General features: G+C 35.1%; 1 protein-coding gene across 12 annotated transcripts in view; it reads right to left on the minus strand.

Annotated features, from left to right (window-relative positions):
* The window catches only part of ZMYM4 (zinc finger MYM-type containing 4), a 122,571-nt gene that overhangs the window by 48,152 nt on the left and 53,732 nt on the right, over positions 1 to 20,687 (minus strand). For 9 of the 12 annotated variants that reach the window (XM_047724764.1, XM_047724763.1, XM_047724757.1 and 6 more), the window contains 5 exons: positions 12,302 to 12,826; positions 10,562 to 10,623; positions 10,042 to 10,212; positions 3,184 to 3,268; positions 2,686 to 2,941 (listed from right to left, as the gene is read on the minus strand). In XM_047724764.1, the coding sequence (XP_047580720.1) occupies positions 2,686 to 2,941; positions 3,184 to 3,268; positions 10,042 to 10,212; positions 10,562 to 10,623; positions 12,302 to 12,826 (1,099 nt within the window). Of the gene's footprint in view, positions 1 to 2,685; positions 2,942 to 3,183; positions 3,269 to 10,041; positions 10,213 to 10,561; positions 10,624 to 11,969; positions 12,152 to 12,301; positions 12,827 to 20,687 lie in introns of those variants that run through there. The other 3 variants (XM_047724768.1, XM_047724767.1, XM_047724766.1) reach the window with 2 other exon arrangements.

The following is a 20,687-nucleotide window of genomic DNA, read 5'->3' on the forward strand; positions in this document are numbered from 1 at the left end:
GAAAATTAAATGATGATTACCCAAAGTATACTCAGAGTTTAGGTTAAATTCAAGATGCTAAGAGATTTGGTTAAGAGGTTAAGAGAAATAAAACTGTTACTTCAAATGGCTAATAAGTTTCTTTCAACCCAAGTGCTGCTGCTATATTTCTACTGGTCTATAAAAATAGCACTGGCTATCAGGAAGGAAATTTTTTCTACCTCCACCCATTCAAATTAAATTGAAATCCTTCTTGGGATCCTTCAGGGGATTAACTTACAATTTAAACCTGTTTGAAAATATAGACTATGGGGGGTGGGGAGCTGCAGGGCAGCAGGTAGAAGAGGGTTAGTAAAATTAACCAGCTATGTGACTCTGAGGAAATCTTTTAACTTCTTTGAATCCAATTTCCTTATATTTAAGGTATGATCCAAATGAACAATTTTATAGTCAGATAAACCAGACTATCCCAAACTGCTGTAATGACTGTGTAAATAAGAGGAAAACAGGGGCACCTGGGTGGCTCAGTTAAGCGTCCAATTATTATTTTTTTTTTAAAGATTTTATTTGTCAGAGAGAGAGAGAGAGAGCACAAGCAGGGAGGAGCAGCAGTCAAAGGGAGAATCAGACTCTCCACTGAGCAAGGAGCCTGATGTAGGACTCGATGAGTAGAGGCTTAACCAACTAAGCCACCCAAGCATCCGTAGGCGTCCAATTCTTGATCTCAAGTCAGATTCTATCTCAAGGTCATGAATTCAAGCCAATGTTGAGGGGGTTAAAAAAAAGAAGAAGAAAAAAAGAGGAAAACAAGGGTAGGGAGGGTAAAGTGGTAAAAAGGAAATGAAAGAGTAGTTCAGGAAGCAAAACAGAAAGCAAGGAAAATCAAGACTGATCATGGGTGAGGGCCGAGCAGCAATAGCAAAGATATCCTATAAAATGAGAAGGGGAGAAAAGTCAGGAAGCAAATGGGAAGAAAAGGCAGAGGTGACAGGCAGTTAAGGAGTACCTGCTGGAGAATAGTAAGAGGCAAATGGAAAAGATTAAGGGGTGAAAAAAGCATAACAGGTAAGTGAATGAATGAGGAAGTAGAAGAGTTAAGTAGAATAAGTGAATGAATGAAGAGATAGAACAGTTAAGAGTCAAGGAATGACAGGGTGAAAACATGGAAGATTTATGGATAAGACCGAACTTAACAAAAGACAAATGTAATTTTAAAAGATAACTGAACTATGTAAGGTCAAGATGGGTAAGATATGACAAGTAGGTGAAAATGACCTATCTCCAGATAACACTAGGCAAACCAAAGGGATATAATAAATTTAGATGAAAAGACTATGTATGGACAAGAATTTATAAACACAGACAGAAAGAGGGCACACATTTTAAAACTTCTGTGAGTGTTCTATGGTCATTTTAAAATTCACTAATATATCTCTGAAAATATTATGAAAGAAGAAATAAAACAAATTTTAGAAAGTGCCAATCACTAAAGTAGAATTAAATAAAGAAGCATAAGACAAAGTTATTATATGCAATTATCTCATGGCAAAACCAAAAAAACCCTATAAAAATTATAATTTTCAAGTTGATCTAATCTTAGAACCTGCTAATAAGTATACGAGAATATAGAAATGAAGTACACACTTTTAAAAGTATGTTTTATAATTCAAACAGTATAAATAAAGAAGTCTGTTTTAACTAAATCAAACATGAAACATAATAGGAAGCAACATAACTAACTGTGAGAAAGACTTGGGAACCAGATTCAAATTTCTATCAACTCTATAAAATGCCTTTTTCCAACTAAACCAGAAGGGGGAGCATCTTCTTCCCTTTCCAGACAGAGGAAGGAAAGGATCCATGTTAGGAACTATAAATACAAATACCTAAATTAATAAATTGTGTTTTGAGTAGCTTAAAAATAGAAGCCAAAATGTTTTAGAACAAGAGAATTATTCACTTTTCTCTGGCTTATTTAAGCGGTTTCTAATGATCACCTTACCAAATCAGCCAAAATGAATTCGTGTTCTTCAAATATATCAGGATGACTGTATCAAGGTCTAAGGTCATATTCTTTTGATATTAAACACTAAAATGCAACCTCTGAGGTAGTTCAGAGAAGATAAAAAATATATACACTGGAGACCTTTTAAAGATAAGAAAAGATAACAAGATATACAACTTCAAATATCTGTGGATTTCTATTACCTATAAGATAAAATGTTGTGGTATTACATGATGGCATAGTTTTTGTTTTATAAAGCATCTCAACTAACAAGGATGGGAAGGCTTGTTTCAAAAACATCTCTTAATATGTAAAAGGCACATTATTTGCACTTAAAATAAGCTGAGCACCTAGTATTCAGAAAAACTGAGAGGGGTGCCTGGGTAGATCAGTCAGTTGAGCGTACAACTCTTAATTTTGGCTCAGGTCATGATCTCAGGGTTGGGAGAGCAAGCCCCTCAACATCAGGCTCCACTCTCAGTGGGAAGTCTGCTTGAGATTCTGCCTCTCTCCCTCTCCCTTTCCCCTCCCCCCACAGCCTGGTCTCTCTCAAATAAATAAATCTTAAAACAAAACTGAGAGCAGCAACATGCTGCGGGAATTCTCAATAAACATGGAAATGTAGAAAATTAATACACAGATAAGAACAAAGTACTTTAAAAGGAAACAAACAAAGGAGATAACTTAGAATTCTGCTATACTTCGAGCAACTTGAACAAGTTTTCTTGGTGGGCGGAGGCGGCGGACGGGCAGGTGGAACTGTATATCCAGTGAGGCACAGCGTGGAGCAGAAAAGCTGAGTAGACCCCTTCCTCTGATAAGCAGTTTGCCCCTTCTGGAGGATTTTTTTACAACCAGAACAGGAAACTCGGACAGCTGTGGCTGGAACTGAAGGAAGCATTTTATTCATGCCAGATGACGCCAGTGAAGGCTGAAAGCCAGTAGTCAACTGTGGAGCTTAAAAAAAAAACAAACAAAAAATTTAATGTTTTACTTTTTGCCATGAATTTTAAGTATATATATCCTTTCTTTCTCTTCTAGAACTAGTGTTGAAATCCAAAACTAATTATGTAATATACAATTAAAGCCATTCTAAATGGGCAGAGAACTGCCTAGTTTACTAATCAAGTAGATACTTCTTCTTATCATACTGGTCAGAATAAATAAACATGATGCATTTACTCAGTTCTGTTTCTTACCAAGAGGACTGCCACTGACTGAAAAGACAGCACTAATCTTCAATTCCCCTTCTTGAGTTTTTTGCTGTTGGCCATGACTATACTCCTTCAAAAAAGAAAATAAATAAATAAATAAATACTTAGAGAAAAGAAGAAATACACTGTATATAAAGAAATCCAGACATTCAACACATTTTCTTTGGCTACACAGCGGGGAGGAAATGTTCATACTACATTACCATTAGTAAGAAATAATAGCAAGCAAACTATAATTGCAATAAGGGTATAATCAGTTTGTATATGCTGAGAAAGAAAGAGGTAAAAAGTGAAAGTTAGCCTACAGTCTGTAGCACTACTTGAAATTTAAATTATTTTTGAAAATTCTTATTACAGTATTTTAAGTTGCTGTTTATCTATTATAAAAGTAATACACACTATACAAAATTTAGACAAGCAGAAATAAGGAAAAAATTCTACTCAGATTTCCATTACACCAAAACCACCACTGTTATTCTTTTGGTATATTTCTTTCCAGTCTTTTCCCCTCCTGTATTCAGAGGCTTTATTTTTCTACATAGTAGATTCATTAAACTGAATATATCATACTATATTCAGTAATTAAACTGAATATATCATTCTAATAAAATGATTTCTTGATCACTTGAGTCAACTGAACATTTGGCTATTATTACATCCGTGTTTTTTAAGCTGGATTCCAAGACCCTGTGGTCTGCAGATGTATTCTAGGGAGTCTGAGAATTCTGAGAGAATACTTTTTTAAAATGTGTATTTATTTCAATGACTTTTTTAGTGAATGTAAACATTTTTCAGCATGAATAACCACATATAACTGAGTTGTACTATAAGTTTTCAGTGCTGTTATTTGTTTTTACAATTATATTATTTCACTGTGAAATCTATAAGTGGCAGGTTTAACTTTTATTTTCACTCATTGTTTATCACGTTGAAACTTGCAAAACCCCAGCAGACCTCTTTTTCTTGGAATTCTCAGACAACTCCAATATAACCTCCTTTTTTGTGGTAAGAGGTATCTGGTGCATTACTCACATTTGAGAAATATTGATAGATAAATGATTTAATAGACATATCAGATTACACAGGGATGAGACTGGGATTAGATGAGTGAGAAACCTTCCTCAGGCACAAAATTAAGGTACCAAAAATCTCAGTAATCACGATAAATATTTTAATGCATTATTTTTTAAATGTACAATCCATGATGAACAAAACAAGAAAACTTATATAAATAAAGACAGGATCAGTATTACTGATTTTTCCTTTGGCCTCAGTCTCCAATTTAATGGTCCTACATAACACTGAGAATATATAACCATAACCCAATGTCAGTCCACTTGTTTCCCAACATTTGGTATAATCAGAAATACCATGATGAACATTTCTGTGAATACTCATACTCTCATACTTAGCATTACATTCTAAAGAAAGGATTTTTTAAGTGAAATTACTAGGTAAAAAGGAACACAGTCAATGTTCTTGATAGACAATGACAGTTTTTTTTAAAGTTTTAATTAGATTTATGCTAGCAATTTGTGTAAAAAGCCATTTAAAAGTCTTTCTCCACTGTTGTCTCAATCTGCAATTCTTTTTGTAATATCTACTTACAAAAACAGCATTGTAATGTACCAATATTAACTTTGTGTAGCATGTTATCAACATTTTTTCGATATTTACTTTTTAAATTTTTCATGTAATGAAGTTTTCATTTCTATGCCAAAAATCTAATTTTTACTTTTGTGACTCCTTTGATTTCTTATAAAGTTATAGTCCTTTAAACGAGAGGTCAGCAAACTTTATCTGAAAAGGGCCAGATACTAAATATTTTCAGCCCTGGAAGCCATACTACCACAACTACTCAACTCTGCCCTGGTAGAGCAAAAGTACTCCCAATATGTAAATGAATGAATGCAGCAATGATCCAATAAAACTTTATTTACAAGAACAGTGTGCAGAAAAACAAAAACAAAACAGAAAGAAAGCAGGCTGGATTCGGCGTGCTGCTGAGAATTTGCCAACTCCTAATTTAATCCACCTGGGATTTACTTACTTTGATGTTTAAAGGGCATTTTTTCCCCTTCTCTGAGTAACTACTGAATTTCTTCCATTCACTGTTAATATACCAAACTGTTTAAAAATGTCTTGTGGCAATCTATTCTGTATCATTATCAGCCTAATTTTTTTTTAAAGTAAACTCTACCCCAACATGGGGCTCAAACTCACGACCCTGAGATCAAGAGTCGCACACTCTACCAACTGAGCCAGCCAGGCGCCCCGTTATCAACCTAATTTTAGGATATCACACTATCCTAATAAACCTAATTGGGATAGGTCTAACCATTTAATAGTCCACCATTATCAGCCTACTTTTTTTAGAACACACATGTTATGTCTGTGTGCATACATGCCTATTTATTCTTCAAAACATCAGGACCTACTGATATTTTCAGTATTATACCGAAACTCTCTCTTAGTTTAGGAATCACTAATACCTTACATTTTTAAAAAATCTCTCTATTCTATTGTCTTTTACCTGACATTAAGTACTTTTTTAAAGTTGCTTTGCCAAAGGGAATACTATATATTTTCATATTACCTGAGAAACAATGATTTACAGAAATATTGCTTTCATATAACTAAAATTCAACTACTTCATTAAACTTCCATGAATTCTATTAATTCCCTAATAGATCTTTACTAGTAAACAATGATAATTTTTCTCCCCTTTTCCATTTCTTCTATTTCTTTAACATGTACCAGGTAAAAAATCCAACAAGTTAAATAATAATGCTGACAGCATTAATTTGTGTTCTTTTAGTAATTATTAACAGGTTTCCATCATTTTACTCTTGAATAATGATTGTTATTGATCTGAAGTAGATATTTCCTTACCATGAGCAAGAGTATCTATTATGAAAAATGAATAGTAAATTACGATGTCTTTTTGCATCTACATATCCACCCATATACTCTTATTTGACCAGTTGAAGTTATATATTAAAAGATTTCCTAATACTGACTCATCCTGACATTCCTACGTTATATAGTATATTAAAGAAAATTTCAAGGAAGAAAAAAAATTTTTTAATCTCAGGAAACTCCCCCCAAATTAATACTCATTGGCGTACTTTAATGGTCTCCAGTCAGCTCCTTTTCTCACTGTTTATGACAATTATTCCAAACTTCTGATTTTTCTTTAAGCCTCAAGTACATATTACTTCTGTAACATAGTAAAATAAGTACATATCTTAAGTACTCTACTTATACACCCCAGAATGCCTTCAAAGCAGAATCATGTTTATGTCAGTATCCCCCTAATAATGACTAACTTCATAAACCTTTAATTATAAACAATGACTAATAACTTGAGAAGTGAAAATCTGATAACTCAAAGGCTTTCAGAAGTAGAAAAGCAGATGTCAAAACAAAACAAAAAAATCCTTTATCAATAGCTCTACCTTCCCTTTACAATAAAGGAAGACCTGTAGCAGTACCCCAAGACAGTATTTTGGAAATGAAGGACCCAGTACACCTTCAGCCAAGTTAATCTGACATACCTAAAGAAAGCCACAACATTTAATTATTGCATTCCATTTCCTAAAACTATATGACTCATTATTATTGATAATTGATTGGCTTCCCTACCCTAATCCATTTACTTTAACATGAGATTAAAATTAGCTTTCTATTATGAGCAAAAAGAACAAAAAATCTTAAATGTAGTATTCACTGAATTTCAAACTTTTAGAACCTAGAGAAAAAGGGAAAAGGAAAAATGAGGTCTCTGGCTCTTTAAAATTTCTATTTAAAACCTTCTCTAGGCATTTTTAAAAATGATACAACTTTTATTTATATAAAGATTGTCAGACTAATAATAGTAAGACCTTGATTATGACCCCATTGTGGCTCCTTCCTGGCCACATGGCCTTGAGTAACTAGCTTAACCTTTATGAACTTCAGTTCCCTCACTTACGAATGGAATTAATTATCACCTACTCTGGTCATCTTATGTAAGAAAGATGAAACAGCGTGGTACACATAAAAGCATCTATACCTGTAAAATTATTATAGAAAATATAGTAACATGTGATGGGAATTTGAACAAAGAAATGAAACTGGAAGGCCAAATGATATTATGTCAATAACAGAGGCAAGAGAATGACAACTGAACCCAGAACACCATAACTGAAGAAATAAACAAGAACAAATGGGCAGAAGTCTTTAAATATATAGGCACACACTTCAGCACTTTAGGTACTTTGGAAAGAAAAGAAAGTATGGAAATCAATGAAATTAACACCAAAATGAATTATGTAAAAAGGAGAATTAGGAAGTGAGCTGAAAACAAAACTACAAGTTAAGCAAAGAGAAAATCCAAAGGAGGTTTGACAAAGGGGGAATGAGCTAAATCTATGATCTTACTAAATCACGAGAAAAGTTTACTACTAGCAACTGATAGTCAAGAGTAAAGCGTGACCACAACCATTAAACCTATCAGTATTATGAGAGTTAGGTTAACAGTACTGTTTTAGAGATTATTACATTGGAACTCCCTTTTCCAGTCTATGGGAAGTGAATAAGAGTGATAATGCATTAGGCAGTACTGAACAGCAAAAAATACAGACTTCCAATGATATGGCAGAGAAATACCTTAAAAGAACAGGACAATGAAGGGAGAGGAAAAGGGGTGGGAAAGAAGGAGGGGGAAGGAAAAGTAAGGAAAGAGGGAAAAGAAAAGAAAGACCACGTATCTTAACAGAAGGTCCCCAGAGGGATCTCTAGAAGAATTATAAAAGGTCTGGTCCCACAGAATTGATGTGGTAATAACCGAAAGGATTTCTCAGAGAAAACCTAGGTTTATTAACCTAGGTTTACTAAAATCCTGGGACTGCCTATTAGAGTGTCAGGGTAAAGAATGACTCTGGACCTTATGCCCAGGACCTACACACACTCCTGCTTGGTTCTGAAGAGTCCAATCAATCAGGTGCTGAGCCTTTGAGGAAGTTCTTTCCTGTAATCATGATGAACTCTCACATTCGTCATTTTATAACACATTAGTACTCTCTGAATAGAATATAAAAATGTAGGTGTTTCTAACAATTCCATCCTATTGGTATTCCCAGACCACTGAATGTTTTTTTTAAAAGAAGTAATACAAATAATCCTTCCTGATGCACTCTTCCCTGAAGGTTATTTGGTCTTTGCAATAACTGCCTTTCCATCCTAAGGAAAATACCACTGGGTCACAGAGAGAAAGTGATGCCTTTGGATCCCTGCCAGTATTATGATTTCTTATGAATTTCCCATGTTCACATTGGGGCAAGTAAGAGACAGGAAATCTTCCCTATATACAGATAAGTTTGTACTCTTCTGAACCATACAGTGCCACATGAACTTTTCCTAGATTACCAGTACATTTCTTTAACCCTAATTCAGATAACAAAGATCTCCATTCTGCCTTCCTGTATGTAACTATTTTCATATTCCTACTCCGCCATCTTCTTCTGTGTTGCCACCACACTCATAACCATCTAGCTCCTACATCTTTATCATCACTATCCTATACAGCTACCTTCCACTGAACACCAAGAAATTCCTGCTTAACTGGGTATCAATCTGATTCATACAAAGTATCTATTCTTCCAACTCCTTACTATAAAACAGTGGATCTCAACAGCAGACAATTTTGCCCCCTACTCCCATGGGACATATGGCAATGTCTGGAGACACTGGGGTGGGGGCGGGGAAGTGTTATTAATATCAAGTAGGTAGAAGCCAAGGATGCTGCTAAAAATACTACAATGCCCAGGACAGCCCCTCACAACAAAGAATTATCTGGCCCCAAATGTCAATAGTGCCAAGGTTGGGAAACTGTGCTTACAGACAACTGAATGAAAATACCTCTTCTACAGAATTCTCACATTCTCAGCCCTCCAAAGAGATATATGGAAAGATAACCTTTCTCCAGATCAAATGTGATTTCAGAGAAATAACTAACTCATGCTACCTTTACTTCTCAGCCTCTAAATTAATGCCATCTGTGTAAAACATAGACACTCTCAAATAATTACTGACTTGGTGTACTCATCGCTCAGTCCCCTTCATATACTCCAAAATGATTACGGCACCTAACATAATTTTTTTCTTCTATTCTAGCTACTGTAGCATCATTAACTACATAGATATCTTCACTGATTTCAGGACTTCAGTTATAAGATCTCTGAAACTTTTACTTCCAGAGCAGTCTTGAAATAGCAGAACTTGATTCTCCTGATTAATTACAAGTCTGAAATTTGGAATCCCATTTCACCCACCAAAGCCTCCTTTACCTTCTATCCACTGATCAAATTAACTGGTTCTACAACAACTCTTTCAAAGATAACCTATCCATTAATTCCTCCCCCACAACCCTTAAATCCATATAGAGCTTGTACTTCATTAGCAATAACTGCAAAAGGCTTATTACTACTTTGTAGAAACTCAATCACAACATAAACTCATGAACAACCATAAACCTTCAACCATGCCTGCTTATCACCTTCAAATCCTTGAAGATTCACTTTCTCTAGTCCTGCACTGAAACTGCAAAAATCACACAACAGTGGTATTAAAGAACAAAGTGGATTAAAAGCCTAAATTACTACTCAGGAAAAGTTTCATATAATTCTTGATTCCTTAGCATTATTCTCACAAGATAATTCAAATTACCTCAACTTTCATTAAAAGTCTCCTCTCACACTGTCAACAAACTACTTCACTTCTTAATCAGGAACTTCCTCTCTCAAATGAGTAATTCATGTGTGGAACAAAAAAGAAAGGGGAAAGTAAAGGTGAAATGTTTACTTGAGCATTGTCAGGTTCATCTTTTATTTTGTCTAGTAGTCCCTGCTGTGGTGCCATTGCTTTGTCATACTCATCATCCAAAGGTTCTTCTTTAATTCTAATATTTGATGCAAAGGAATTTCCCAGTTCCGAACCAATGGATTCTTTATTGGCAAATGGATAGCTGGAATCCTAAAACACAATATAAAGGATTAATAAATATTCAGATTTAAAAATTATTCCTCTTCAGGTTCAACACCCAAAGATAAGCTCATTGGAAATGAAGAACTCTATGGATATTCCTTAGAGTCCCTATGCCTAAAAGTAAATGTGATCTATCTAAATATCAAATACAATAAAGAAACTAGAATCTGAAGCTTCTTAGAACACCTTCAAAGATGTCCTTACCAAATAATAAAGCAAATTTTTTTAAAAACCAGTGCTCTACCTAACACATATAGTTACAGTTTAGAAAATGACATAAAGAAAACTTTGACACTTGCCACAGTTACAGCAATCTACATACACACTGAAAACTTACCCTAAAGTTTGTTTCTGGGGTTTGTGGTAAATGGGTATGTAATGTTTCTTCAACTTGATTAGCTATTGAAGGAAAAAAAAAAAAAAACAAACACATGTACATGAATAACAAATCTTATAAAGAGTGACCTAAAAAGCTGTCATTTGATAATCACCTCTCTTGTCCAATAAAGATGCTTATTAGAATGAAATGGGTCCCCCAAATACCCAAAAGATAGCTTCACTCAAAAGCCTGGCCCCATCTTACTTTTAGCCTCATCTTACACTTTCCTTGCTCAAACCTAAATAAAGTGTTACTTTAATCACTATGCTCTGAAAACTACTTGTGTTTGTTCTTGTCCATTTCTGCTAATATCATTTCAAGGCCCAGCTATCTATCTTAATCCCTATACAGTCTTCCAGATTCTCCTCAGTTCAAAATCCACCTGTCCTCTATAAATCTTCACTGACCACTGAGTTAAAAAATCAGCTTTTTTCTAAGAACACCTAAAGCACTGTTTCAATTCTTTGAAAGAAATCTTGTAAAAAAAAATCTTCTGCCATTGTCTTTAATTATAAATTAAATCTTATGCTATTCAACTGGTCACTGATGCTTCTACTACTTGATTTACCCCTTATACTACTAGACATTATGTTCCTTGAGGAAAAATACCCTCATAATTTATCCCCTGTAGGAATATCAAATATATATAGAGTAATATATAATGAAAAATATACTATACCCTTTACAGCCTGGTACATAATAGATACATAAATTAATTGTTCTTTTTTAATGATACTAATTTGTTCTTTCTACCATATGTTCCCAGCATTGTCAGAAAAAATGTAAGGATTGTTATATTATACCTTGCTTTCCTTCACATCTATTAAACATTTGTTAATATTACTATTTTCCCTACACCAGGTTAGGCCCCAAGAATACAAAGATGAATAAGACACAATCTGGTTCTCAATAAACTCCTAGGCTAGTAAGTAAGGCAAAACAAATACAGAAGTATAATACTGTAAGGACTACAAATAATGAAGTATAAACAAAATGCTATGGAAATACAGATAAATAATTCATTCTTCATGTAGAGAGGTTAGGGATGACTACAGAGTAGAAGAGGTTTTTGACTTAGGTACTATTGGATAGACGTACTCTTACAGGCATATATACAAAGAAAGAAAAGGACATACAGACAAATGGAATAGCAGGGCGAAAAGAAGGCAGAGAAATAGGAAAATATGTGACATATTCAAGAATGGAACTGGAGCTACAGTATAGGATATACTGGGCAAAGAGGTTCAAGAGAGGGCCTCTTCTCAAGAGAGAAACTTCTAAAACATACAATAGAAATGTTATCAAGTAGAAAAACCCTCCCTAAGTTGGACTAATCTGTGGGACAGCAGTTTGAATTAGTGCTTACAGCACAAAGAAGTTAAATCCAACTTCAGGTTCCAATGTTCAACCAAAGAAAATGAACAGGTGACTTGAGTATCTTGCCTTCTCATCAAAATATTGCAACCAGGGAAGGGAGAAATGAGGTTTAGAGCTATTTTTCAATCATTTTTACCATTACCAAAAGTTACTGGGAGAAATTCAGTCACTCTGCAAAGAACAAGGATAAAAGAAAAATGACAAGCTTACAATGAATTTAACTATTCATATTTCGCTTAGCATCACAAGTAATAAAAGTTATACTATTATCAGTACGTCGTTATTTATTGTGTTTTATGGCTCTATTCCAACAATTATTACCTGCTTTATCAAAAAAACTGCTTTTCAACCTTGAATCCAACTCTTTATGGGGTTTATCCAACCGTTTTTCACGTTCATGATAAGTTAGGTCTCTATTTTTCTCCTTTCCAGAAAATGTCTCTTTGCTGTTTTCTCTTACTAGACTAAAATCTTTCCGTATTGACTTAAAGACAGAAACCTGATCAAACTGTTTAGGAAAGTCTTTTTTTAATTTATTTTGAATTTGTATTTCATTTTCATTGTCTGATTCATGCTGTGTGACTCTTCTCTCTACTTCCAAGCTATCATCAGTATGAATTGAAGAAACAAGATTGTCCTTTGAACTAAAATCCTGTTCATCCTCATTGTCACTACCAACGACTGGAATTCCTGCAAGATCCCCAGAGTTCAAAAAATAATCATCTTCATCCAGCAATGAATTTTCAGATCCTGTTTGATTCGGCATTCCATAAGACATGCTGTCAAGGGTAGGAGTTAAGTTGTGGTCTATATCTTCAGACATTTCTGTATCCATGATACCACCACCTTAAAAAGTAAAATACTGTTTAGACAAACGATAGTGCTAAAGATGACCACATTTATAAGGTCTGTCTGGTACTTAACCAAATACATAATTTTTCTTTTCAAACAAAATATAAGAAAAATAAGAGCACAGTATTCATTTAGTACTTTGATACAGGTGTGACAGATACGACTTCCCTAATGTGACAGAAAAGGAAACAGGGACCTAAAACTTGATAAGCTATATTGGGTCAGAAAGGAGGCAATATAATACAAAAAAAAAAAAAAGAGAGAGAGAGAGAGAGAGAGAGAGAACCAACTTCAAAATCAGACATATCTGTGTTAGAATGATAGTGTGATCACTAAAAATCTTTTATGTGATCCTGAGAAGTAAACTCTCAGGTTTATCTATCAAACAGTTTAATACTCACCTTGGAGATTAATTTGTGGTGAGGATTAATGATAGTATTATAAAAGGCCTTTTAACACAGTGACTGATACACAGAAGGAACAGAAAAGTGATAGTTTTAATTATTATAGTGATTATTCTGGGGGAAGTGAGATTAGAACCCAGGTCTCTGGTCTTAAAGTCTCACTGTCTCTGGTTTAACTCTAAAACAGCAGGTAATGTTTACAACAGTAAATATTTAAACATAGAGAATAAAATTTATCCAAGCCAGAATTTAAAAACTATTTACTGTTTGAAACTACATGTTTACATCTCTCGCATTCCAAAATAAAACTAAAAAATCTCCCAGCCCTTATTCAGCTCTCCTTCACAGTCAATCCTCTAGAAAAAAGTCTACACTGGTTTGTTTTTACTTCATCTCCCAGTCATTAATCCTTTGAACTTAATGCAACTTTGGTCCCAACTTCGCACTGGAACTGCTCTCATTAAGATCTTCAGTGATTTCCTAATGATCAAATCCAATTGATTTTTTTCAATTGTCATGTGGCATATGCCTCCTGAAATAAAGGCCTTTAGTTTCTATGACACTATACTTCATCCTATCTTTCTAACTAGTCTATTAACTTATTTCATACTACCTCTTCCTCTGTTGTTGCCCTCAATATGCCAGCTGTCTTCTCATTTTATACACTCGGAACTGATTAATTTACCCCCGTAGCTTTCACCTTTGCTGTGAACTTCCTAAGCACTTTAGCTTACACCTTTCCTCCAAGATTCAGATCTCTACATTCACCTAGCTCCTCTAAACCCCAGGGATCTCCAACGTAGTACTTCTAAAACCAAGCTCATCATGTTCCCATTCTAAAACTCTTCCTATATTTCTGTCACTTAATTAACAGCATCACCAAGAGAGCAGTTTGCTTATGAAAAGAGAATCAGTCCAATTCTCCTTCCCTCTGGACAAATTCTATCAACTGTACTACTTAATATCTCTCCAATATTCTCCACATGGCACTACTCCAACACTCAACATCTCTTACTGTGGACATCTACATGAACATATAGGAAGCAACCATATTCTTGCCTTCAACAACACTTTATCCTTAGGACCAGACCACATAGCACATGCTCAGTAACAGTTCATGATGAAAGAATATGCATTTCATATGGCCAGCAGCTTAATCCAAATTGTATTAGTATATGAGAAGTCAATAGTAAAAAGTAATATTGCAAGCAACTTTCAAAATCACTACATTTAAATGTAGTGGTAGTGGAAGAAAAGGGTACCACTTGGAAAAAGCGGATCCTTAACTGCTCTCAAAATAATTTCCAGAGGTATTTAATGTTTAAACATAAAAAATCAGGGCGCCTGGGTGACTAAGAAGGTTAAGCATCTGCCTTCAGCTCAGGTTATGATCGCATGGTCCTGGGATCAAATTCCGCACTGGGTTTCCCTGCTCATCAGGATGTCTGCTTCTCCCTCTCCTTCTGCCCCACCCCCCACTAGTGCACTCTCACAAGTGCACTCGCGCTCTCTCTCTCTTGCTCTCTAATAAATAAAATCTTGAAAAAACATTAAAAATAAAATACTGACATAAAAAATGGAAAAATTATTTTAAGTCTTAAACTAAGGAAAAGTCTTTCTAAAAATGACACAAAATCTAGAATAAAAGACTAATTTATTGGGGTGCCTAGGTGGCTCAATGGGTCAAGCCTCTGCCTTCAGCTCAGGTCATGATCTCAGGGTCCTGGGATCAAGCCCTGCGCTGGGCTCTCTGCTCAGTGGGGAGCCTGCTCCCCGCCCCCCGCCTTTGCCTGCCTCTCTGCCTACTTGTGATCTCTCTCTCTGTCAAATAAATAAATAAAATCTTAAAAAAAACCAACTAATTTATTGAGTAAAACAATTAACAGATCAAATGTGACTAAAAAATTCCTAGCGGTCCCTGGGTAGCTCAGTCAGCTGAGCATCCAACTCTTGATTTTGAGTCATGATCTCAGGGTCATGGGACCAAGTTCCAAGTCAAGCTCCACACTCTGCTTCTCGCTCTCCTTCTCCCTCTGCCCCTCCTTCCACTCATGCACTCTCTCGTTCTCTCCCTAAAATAAGTAAAACCAAAAAAATAATAATAATTCCTAAGGAAAAGAAAACCCAAAGCAAATCAAAAGATTAAAGTGGTTGAAAAGATTTTATCGTATATTCTATGAGAAAGGGTCATTTCTCTAATGAATAAAAGATTAAATAAGATTCTTATACCTCAGTAAAAACAGAAACAACCAAATACACATATAAAAGGATTTGAGTGAACATTTCACAGAAAAGGAACATGAAAGATATAAATGCAAAGTAATAGTTCAATGAGATACCATGTTCACATAGCAGGTTTGTAATGACAAAAGGTTTTGGTAACAGCCTAGCAGCTATGATGTAGGCCAAAGCTGCCAGACTTTGGCCCAAAGACAAAAAATATATACAAAGAAGAGTTTGTGACACAGACCATATGTGAGCTGAAAAGCCTAAAATATTTACTATCTGGCCCTTGGAAGAAAAAAAAAGTTCCAATTGCTACCATCCAATACTACTGGCAGGAATATAAACTAGTGCAATCCTAATAAAAGAACCAGGAGATAAATATATGATACTTTAAATATACTAATACCTTTGAGCCAGCATTTCAACTTCTAAGATTTTATCCTACAGATGTAATCTTTATTCATTTTTTAATTCCAGTAGAGTCAGCATACAATGTTTTATTAGACCAACAGATATAATATTGCAAGAGAACTATGAAAAAAACATTCATAGCAGTAAAGACTAGAAACATCTATTCATCAATGGGGGTAAATTAATTACAAGACATACCTACAATATTATATTATGTGGTCATAAAACAGAATGAGGTAGTTTTATAGGAGTTTCCCAGGTTAATTAAGTAGAAATATCTAAGTGATATCACTGATTTACTTTTAAAAATTTATGTGTATGTATAATTATTTATATATAAAAATATCTTCCATTGATTTTCTATGAATATCATAATTGGGTAGCTAGAAGACAGAACACCAACTTTTCTTTTTTTTTTTTTTAAGATTTTATTTATTTATTTGACAGAAAGAGATCACAAGTAGGCAGAGTGGCAGGCAGAGAGAGAGAGGAGGAAGCAGGCTCCCTGCTGAGCAGAGAGCCTGATGCGGGGCTCGATCCCAGGACCCTGGGACCATGACCTGAGCCGAAGGCAGAGGCCTCAACCCACTGAGCCACCCAGGCGCCCCCAAGAGCACCTACTTTTCAAAGCACACCTTTTGTATCTTGAGTTTTGAAGCACATATATCTATGATTTATAGAAAAAAATTTTTTACCCTTATTTGAAAATGCACTTGAGATTTAAAGCTTCTTCAGAGACAACAATTTTTAATAAAACATCTAATTTGAATTTGAAATTTTGCTAGTTATCACACAAGAGATCTGTAGGCTGAACAAATCTTAATGAGGTTAAAACATAAGTACTAGTTATATTAAGACATGTAATTAACTGGACAAGAACTCTACTCATCCTTAAAGCCCAAATAATCAAACAAAAGAAATGGCTTCTGTTTTTCACAGCCTAAATCTACATGACACTACATTCATTTGAGAATCACAAAACCAAGTGTAACACTTGAAAGCATAAATTTCTCATGGAAGACTCCTAGCTGTTAGACACTGTGAACATGCTTGGCATATGTGAGGAAAAGCAAGGACCATATGGCTGGAACTGAATGAGTGAGAGGAAGAGTGCTAAAAAATGAGAAGAGAGAAAAAGCCAGAGAATAGGTTTATTATGAATTTGCAGACCATAAAAAAAAATGCAATATATTCAAGTGAGAAAGGAAGTCATTAAAAGATCCTGAAGGATTAACATGCTTCAGTATGACTTCTTCAAGCCTGTTAAATGTTACAGGGAATGAAGAATGGAAGCAGAAAGAATAGTTATGAGACAACTGCAGTAATCCAAGGAAAAATTGGTGGCTAAAACCAGGGTAGTAATAGTGAATGTGGGGAAACGGTCAGATTTGGGTATGTTTTAAAGGTCTGTGGCATTTCCCGATGTATAAGAGGTCAGATATGAAAGAAGCAAAGGTTAACACAAGGTATCATTTCTTGACATGGGAACACTAAGGGAGGAACAGACAGGAAAAGGGTAACTTGATCTTGGCCTTATTAATTTCGAGAACTTCAAACTGGACGTACATTAAAAAGAGAAGTTAAAGGGGCGCCTGGGTGGCTCAGTGGGTTAAGCCGCTGCCTTCGGCTCAGGTCATGATCCCAGGTCCTGGGTTCAAGCCCCACATCGGGCTTTCTGCTCAGCAGGGAGCCTGCTTCCTCCTCTCTCTCTGCCTGCCTCTCTGCCTACTTGTGATTTCTCTCTGTCAAATAAATAAATAAAATCTTTAAAAAAAAAAAAAAAAGAGAAGTTAAAGAGGCTCTTGCCAAGCAATGACATGTATATTTGGAAATCAATGAAAAGATGGTACTTAAAACTAATGGGACTAGATGAAAACACCTAGCAAATTTATTTACTATGGATGGAAAAGAGCTAAAACATCCTCTTCAACATTAGAAATCTGGTAGAAAGGAGGGAATCAGGAAAAGGAACTAAGATGCAACAGCCAATGAGGCAAGAAGAAAACCAGGTGACTGATGTCAAAGACGCTAAGTGAAGAAAGTAGTTCAACAAGAAAGGCCTGAGCAACCATAACAAAAGCTACTGAGATAAAACATAAAATGAAGATCGGGAATGATTATTAATATTGGTAATGTGGAAATGAACTTCTAACTTGACAAGGGCTTTATCAGTGGAAAAATGAGTGTGCAAACTGGAGAGGGCTGACCCCAACAGAGAGAGAGAGGAGAGAGAAGTGGGGAACCTTAAGTTCAGAAAACTCTCCAAAAGAATTTTGCTCTAAAATAAAGAAAATAAGCAGAAACTGGATTATAATCTGCAGTAAAGACTCTTTCTGACTTTATATTTTTGTTCTGTTTTCCTTGTTATTTTTTTACTTTCTGGTGAATTGTTGTTGTTGTTGTTGTTGTTTTTAAAAGATGGAGAATATTACAGCTTGTAGTATACTCATGGGAATGACCCAATAAGAGATACTAACTAATGAGTTCAGAAGAAAAATTTGTGTGTAACAGGGGATGTGATCAGTACATAAACCTCCTTCGTAAAGAATGATAGGAGTATATGTTAACGTTAAATTCAAGTAAGCTGTAAGACATCGTGAAAGGAGAATTAAAGTTGTTTTTGTTTTTTTTTTTAAGATTTTATTTATTTATTTGACATAGAAAGAGAGAGAACAGGTAGGCAGAGAGGCAGGCAGACAGAGGGGGAAGCAGGCTCCCTGCTGAGCAGAGAGCCTGATACGGGGCTCAATCCCAGGACCCTGAGATCATGACCTGGGTCGAAGGCAGAGGCTTAACCCACTGCCTTCCACTGCCACCCAGGTGCCGCGAGAATTAAAGTTATTTTAAGCAATTTAAGTACAATATTTTCATTTGATACTGCAAGTAAACTTCATGATGCCAGGTCAGCTTTTACTCCTGGTCTTCCTGCTTAGTCATTGCTTTAAGAGGCATACTGATATTTCTACACTATACCTAAGAATCAACATACCTTAAAATGATGGTACAAACACCAACCAAGAAATGCAATAAACACGTAAGTGAACAGTGCAAAAGGCTGTTGCTTTCATTGCCAATATATTACTTGATGCCTTCATACATTTTTGCTCTTAATCAAAGCATAATTTTCAGAGATAAAGTAAGGTTAATTCTAATTTTAACTTTAGAAATCATGGTTCTCGGGCGCCTGGGTGGCTCAGTTGGTTGGGCGACTGCCTTCAGCTCAGGTCCTGATCCTAGAGTCCCAGGATCGAATCCCACCATTGGGCTCCCTGCTCAGTGGGGAGTCTGCTTCTCCCTCTGACCCTGTCCCCTCTATTGCTCTCTCTCTCTCTCTCATTCTCTCTCTCAAATAAACAAATAAAATCTTAAAATAAAAATCATGGTTCTCTCTCTTCAACATGGTATCATTTCAACAAGGTATCATTTCTAGGGATGGGGACACTAAGGTTGCTTTTCTCTCTTAGATTAAAAAAAAGAAAAGAAAAACTCTGAAGCATGTAAAACAAGTAAGAATAAGCATAAAACAAGGTAATCTTGGTTCATTTTGAGATATTTCTAAGAGGTGATTGTGACTCATTAAAATACAATTTCCTCAATAATAAAAGCCTCATTGAACTATAAAATCAAGAATGTAGTTTAATAGTTAAAATCCAATAAAGCCAGGAATCATTAAAAAAATGAAACACTTATTTTTATTTGGGATATATTAAGGCACACTGTCCAATCATTTGATGATCAACCAAGACTTGCAAAAGATGCGTGCTAATCTGAGTTCTTTCTTACAAGTCCCATTCATAATGCAAAGTTCATGACTGCTCTTTTGGTTTCTTTAAAGCAGGATGACAAAGACACTTGCACCTCCATGTTTTTACTGACTTACCTACTAAGTTTTTCCAAAGCATTCAAATTATTCACAGAAACAACTCACTTTTCAGAGTAAACTTCATTAGTGTAAAAACAATTAAAATCTTACAATTACTATGACAAGTATTACTAAAAGAAATAGGTTTGGAGACAACTGACTCTTGGTAAACATGAAATTCATCAAAGCTGAATTTATGTGGCTTTGTCTGAAACTACTAGCCACTTTTCAACAGTCATTCTAACTTCCGCCCTTATTGACAGACCCTGATTCTCATTAGGGTACCCTTAACAGTAATACAAAGAATGGTAATTCATATATATAATACTAAACTAAAAACCATTGGCTATTAATAGGCCGGTAACAACAGAAAACTTTTCATGGAAATTGGACAATAATTAGAATACAACAATCCAGTGTTCTTTCAACTTGCAGGTTATTTCCCATTAGCAAGCCAGGGCCACAAAATTGTTTTTTAATAGGTTAGAATAGAAGAGGCACAGGGCTGGCTCAGTGAGTAGAGCATATGACTCTTGATCTCAGGGTTGTGAGTTCAAGCCCCATGTTATGCGTGGAGATTACTTAAAAAATAAAAAAAAATTTTTAAAAGGCTAGAATAGAAAACGAAGTACATCATTCAGAGTGACAGTAAGTAATACTATAAAAAATGCTTGTATACACATAGGTCTCCACATAAAGTATATTTCTATATGTGTCAAAGTTAGATAACTGACAATGGATATTAACTTATTACAGTAATCATTTTACAATACACACATAAAGCAAAGCAATATGATGCATAGCTAAAACTAATGCAATGTTATATATGAATTTTATCTCACTTTAAAGAATTCAAAAACAAAACAAAAACAAGCACCCCCTAGATAATCTTGCTTCTAATGCACAGATATGCTTGAGGCTCACTGAGCTAAAGCAAAGCTTAATCAATGAT

Source organism: Lutra lutra, chromosome 4, assembly GCF_902655055.1.
Source record: "Lutra lutra chromosome 4, mLutLut1.2, whole genome shotgun sequence".
NCBI classification, from domain to species: domain Eukaryota; kingdom Metazoa; phylum Chordata; class Mammalia; order Carnivora; family Mustelidae; genus Lutra; species Lutra lutra.